General features: G+C 36.3%; 1 protein-coding gene across 1 annotated transcript; it reads right to left on the minus strand.

The window, feature by feature from the left end:
• Positions 1–1,722: 1,722 nt before the first annotated feature.
• On the minus strand, positions 1,723–4,963 carry LOC129716823 (uncharacterized). The gene is made up of 9 exons (XM_055666658.1): positions 4,891–4,963; positions 4,135–4,219; positions 3,934–4,080; positions 3,675–3,871; positions 3,110–3,637; positions 2,730–2,938; positions 2,089–2,664; positions 1,885–1,997; positions 1,723–1,826 (listed from the first exon to the last, which is right to left on the minus strand). The coding sequence occupies exons 1-9, from the start codon at positions 4,961–4,963 to the stop codon at positions 1,820–1,822; spliced, it is 1,935 nt and encodes a 644-aa protein (XP_055522633.1). The 3' UTR covers positions 1,723–1,819.
• Positions 4,964–5,358: the final 395 nt, after the last annotated feature.

Here is a 5,358-nt window from a genome sequence, read left to right on the forward strand (position 1 = left end):
TCGAAGGAGCACCGAACTGAATGAAGAAATGCAGCTTCCCACTACCTCCGCCGCTGCTGCCTGATACCACCGCTCTGGTTCTGCTGCAGCTCAGTTTGGCCGCTGGAATCAGCCACCGCTGCTGATTATACAAGACCGGCCTGGTGGCCTTTTACTTGTTAACTGATGACTGCTATGAGACGACACAGGCTATTATATAGCCCAAAGCAAAAATCCATCCGCGAGCAAACAAGAAGCGAGCTTGTGATTGGTTGGATGTGCACGACTTTTAACACAACTTTTAACTAGTTTAGTATCGAAAACATATTTAAATTATTATATGACAATCTTGCGCAATATTTCCCCTATCAATCAAGCCATTGGTGTTTAGAATCTGTTCAGTGGTAATGATAAAAGAAGCATTTTAAAACGGTGTTGAAACACCTGTTGCAGCTACCGAAAGCGAGCTCGTTATTGGTTGAAAGCTGTGAGACTGTTTACAAAGTCAGATCGGTTGTATCCGTTAGTGTCGACTGTGCTTGTGAAGAGAGGTGGTGATTGGTTTCTCGGTATGATTTAGACAATCGATGTGATTTATCAATTTTTCAATAGTGTATCTCGAACAATAGGTTATTTTTGTTACATAAATTCAATCGTAAAAGAATTTCTGATCGGTTGATGCCAAAACCTCGAAATTCTGAAAAGAAATTACTGATATATAAGTGCTCAAAACCTGACCACTTTTCCCTGGTTTTCCCCGGTTGAATTACTAGATTTTCAAATTCAGGTGCCTAACTTCGATATAGACGTTAGTCCAACGTCAAAATACCATGTGTGGTTGCGCTTGCAGAATTGGTGAGTTTTCGGTTTAAATTTTCCTTCATTCTTTTTGCCTCCACTCATGGCACATTTTCGCATTCAGGAAAATACACATACAGAAAGTCGTCGAAGAATAATATTCCGGATAGCAGTCACATATATCAGAATAGATAAAGATTTTATTCAGAGCAAGGACTTGAAAATGCGACAGAAGTGAATCATGCAGAATTCAAGCTGGGAAGCAGCTTATTGGAGTAGCAGCAGACAAAAAGCATAATACTGGAAATAAGGCATGTTTTTATCGTTTTCATGTAGTGAATTTGTTGCGGTGAGTCAACATGTATTTAAATGAATAAAGAGTTGTATGCAGACGAAGCAGTTTAATGCAACAAAAGAAACAGTGATCCTGTAGGTATACAATATTGTTCAGGCCGGTAGTGGCAAATTCATTCTAGTCGCCCTCCGATTACGTTTTATTCTAAACTTGTTGGTCTCAGCGATTTTATTTTTAAACCGAACTTCTCGCAAAAAACCTTGAATCAAGGTATTAAAAATAAAGTCAATCATTCTTTCAAAACAAGGTAGACAAACTGCACTCTCGAAGCAATCGTATCTAACGTATTTCTTCAAGTGAGTTTTCGAACAAAAATTTACGAAATTTCTTTTTGAACGCGACAAACGCTATTAATCCGATAGCGTGAAGTGTATTGTTTGGGATACTAACATTACGTAATTGTGTCTGAGTTTTTAATTTTAAAAAAGAATAATCGTCATCTTGTATGTGATCATCATCCTGTGTTGCCTTTAGTTTGATGCGGCATTTTTCATGAGGCAGTTTAGAAATTGCTATTCCTAGGATATAAACCAGTGCGTTGAGCTCTTTCCGTTTCGCTGAAAAAGGTGTTCCAAAGTCTTTCAAATTCAAATTTTTGCCATATCCATTTTAACGCGTTGATGTTTCCCATTAATCCCTTTAAGTAGGATGGAACTTTTTGAGCGGATGTGAGTTTTGAAGATTCTTTTAAAGCCTAAATCAATGATTGCATTTGGGTAATATGTTACTTTAATTAAAATAAAATTAATAACCTTCGCAATGTTAAAACAATCGTTTGTAGTATAATACATATCCTTAAAGTTTTCATCGTTTTTTCGAGAAAACGCATGTGGATTGAAGTCTCTGTAATTGGTGTTCTGTACAGCTGAAAAGTATAATTTAAAATATTCAAAGTAATTTATTCGTATTTTTACCCAATTATCGTGTGTTCAGACTTGAGAAAATTTTCATTTTACCTTCCTAGCTGAGTCCTTGGAACGTTCTTTTGAATTGAAAGTGTCAAACAATTTGTCGTGGATATTAATGTACGTTGAGGTCTGGAGGGCCTCTTCTGGGAGTTCACCTGATGCAACGTAATGATTTATAGCTATGGAACAAGATTCACTCAATGTTCTTACAGCTAACGGTACATTCATTTTTGAGAATGGCGGTAGTACTATATTTTTCAGATTAAGCCTTGGTACGAGTCTCAGTGTAGAAGATACATCGACATCAAAAAGCTGTTTAATATGTTTGAACGATGCTATTTTCCCGTCGAATACAGCGTTATGCTTGAATAGTGCATTACGTGCACTTTTGATAAGATGAGGTGTATTGAATATGACTGCTATTTGTTCGCCATCTAAATCAAGGATTGGACGCTCAACGGAGCCACCGCTATCGCGTATCATTTTTTGATTAGTAGTGCACTGATCCATTACGTGTGCGAGTGGTTTCAGTCCACAATCTCTGATTGCGTCAATACTCCGCCGAATGAATTTAAGTTGTGTTTCACTTCCGAGACTGTTATGTGCCATTAAGTATCCTATAGGCTGAAAATGTAAATTGTTTTACTCAATAGTAAGGATATTAGTAATGCTGGTTTCGGGAAATAAACCTGCTTGAAGCGACGATATATTCCAGATGTCATAATCACAATTGCCTCTGTCGCTAATTTGGATGGATCGTTTTTCTCAATCCTTTTATTTTCACCATCGTGTGGAAACCCAAAGAATGTGTCAGTTTTAGCACAATATGTGATGTCCGGTTTAATAGATATCCCGTCCAAACAAATTGTCACAATTTTGTGCTCCTGTTTCTTGAAGTGCCTTAGGGGCCATCCACATACCACGTGGACAGATTTTTAACGATTTTGACCCCCCCCTCCCCCTCCGTGGACAACTGTCCATATAAATTCTAAAAAAATTGTATGGATCGTGGACATTAGCCAACCCCCCCCCCCCCCCCCTAAAGCTGTCCACGTGGTATGTGGATGGCCCCTTACGTGTTTCTTTATTTTCGATAAAATGACTTTGTTCAGGCCCGGTTGAATTCGGATGTGCTTGTTGAACCCGTACACAGTATTTTTGTGAGGCAGGATAAGGTGCTTTGACTTTCGCACAAACCGATAGGTACGAGGACCACTCAAATAAGTTCCAGACGCGAATTTTATCGTTTCAGGATGGTATCTTCTAGATTTGGGATTTCTAGAAAAATTTCTCAAAGAATTGTGTATAACGGGATTTAACCGCGCTCGATGTCCTAACTTTTCGTTTACGGACTTTGCTTTTTTCAAGAGCTTCAACTCTTTCCGGAGCTCCGAAACTAAACGTTTATTCCGTATCAAGGCTTTCAGGCGACGATTGTTTGTTTGTTGAACTGCGAAAAGATGACGTCGGAGGGATCGGATCTGTTCGTGCAATCCAAGTACTATATTCTCTTGAACTATTAGGGCCTGTCGTAATCTCTCTTCATTTCCTCCCACAAAATTGTTGGTAATCAAGACATCGTTAGATTTTGCTTCGTCTTCTATTGTCTGGTTGTTTTTCATCCATGATCTTACAACCAAAAGTTTTATACCAGGTTTCGAAATCTTCGTCTCCCTCTATGAATTCGATCTGTGGGTTTTCCAAAGTATCAATTCTTGTAGACAATACCTCAAAGCACTCTTCGATGTTTCCGGACCAGTTTAAACCATCATTCCTAGCATCGTCCCCAATTTCAAAATCGACCGTATGTGGAACAGCATTAAATTTAAGGCTAAGAAAACCAGAAACAATGACACTTGGGTTAATTTCAACTTTTAAGAGGACAGATGTTACCCTCTCTGTTTATTGTTCACATCTCGAAAATCCGCATCGGAAAAATGCTTGGAACATATTTTTCGTTTTGAAATGCCTTGCACACTTTGTTGCTGGAAAACTTCAGTCAGCTCTGGCGAAGAACATGCCTTGACCCACAATGAGCAGCTGTAAAAATGTGTTTGTTAACCTTTATTATCAAAGAACTGTTTTGATACTTACAGTGTAGTGCATTTAAAAAAACTGAAATACGAAATACTGCCATATTCACCAGGTTTTCCCTGGTTATTTCCACAATCGAAAAACTCTAGTTGGCATTTGACGGCTTTAAAACTTTTATTTATATATATATATATATATATATATATATATATATATATATATATATATATATATATATATATATATATATATATATATATATATATATATATATATATATATATATATATATATATATATATATATATATATATATATATATATATATATATATATATATATATATATATATATATACATATATATATATATATATATATATATATATATATATATATATATATATATATACATATATTTATATTATATATTGGCTTTAGGCATGCCACCGATAGCCTTCCGGAAAATCCAGAAATACCGTGATTGAGGTCAATTTTGTAAAGTGATCCTAGAGCTTCCTTATTTTTTCGAAACTGCTTCTGTGGGATTGACTATAGAAAGAAATGATTTCACCGAAAGATCCGGGTAAAATGTCAATTTTCAAAAGTGTTCCTAAAGCTTCCTGTTTTTTTTTTTTCGAGACCAATTCTAGAACGAAAATGATCTTTTAACGAAATATGCTCCAAGATGGCCACCACGTGAACCACCGGTACTACCATAAAAGAGATTAATTTTTTAAGAACAGTCCCACTTTTTTTCTAAACCACTCTTAGACGAAATAAAATAATCTCGTGACAGAATGTTACTTAAATTTACCATCAGATAACCCTCCGAAAAATCCGGAGTTACCGTAAACGAGATTGATTTGAAAAACAGGTCCTAGTTCCATCTGGATACGGTGTATATTTTTCCAAGGCTGTATCATATTTTCAGTTCACTCATTTGTCGCCCCTCTAACTACATACACTGTCTGCTTTAATGAACAGGTCCTAGTATTTTCCGTGTTTTTTTTTCGAAACTATCACATGCAAAAATATACCATAATATCAAAGAAAAGCCGAGATCTGATAACTTATACCAGAGTTATAGCCAAAATAATTTTCAGTTTTCCTCTTCTACGGTATTTCTGGATTCGGAGGGCAACCGGTAGTCTACCGAAAGTTGAACCTGGGTCCATCGTGTAGTTATTATCGACCAAATAGCAATTCTAAAGATACCAGGGTATTCTCCTTCTAATTGGCCCCAGTCGATCTAGATTTTTTAAAATGTCTTCTGTTACATATA

The sequence above is a fragment of the Wyeomyia smithii genome, chromosome 1, assembly GCF_029784165.1.
Source record: "Wyeomyia smithii strain HCP4-BCI-WySm-NY-G18 chromosome 1, ASM2978416v1, whole genome shotgun sequence".
NCBI classification, from domain to species: Eukaryota; Metazoa; Arthropoda; class Insecta; order Diptera; family Culicidae; genus Wyeomyia; species Wyeomyia smithii.

Bases quoted from the DNA above. Each gene is read 5' to 3' on its own strand.
- LOC129716823 (XM_055666658.1), bottom strand. From the start codon at position 4,963: ATGGAACTAGGACCTGTTTTTCAAATCAATCTCGTTTACGGTAACTCC. The intron at 4,081-4,134 runs GTAAGTATCAAA...ACATTTTTACAG, and splicing joins TTTTTTAAATGCACTACACT to CTGCTCATTGTGGGTCAAGG. The intron at 2,939-3,109 runs GCCATCCACATA...GGCCCCTAAGGC, and splicing joins AATAAAGAAACACGTAAGGG to ACTTCAAGAAACAGGAGCAC.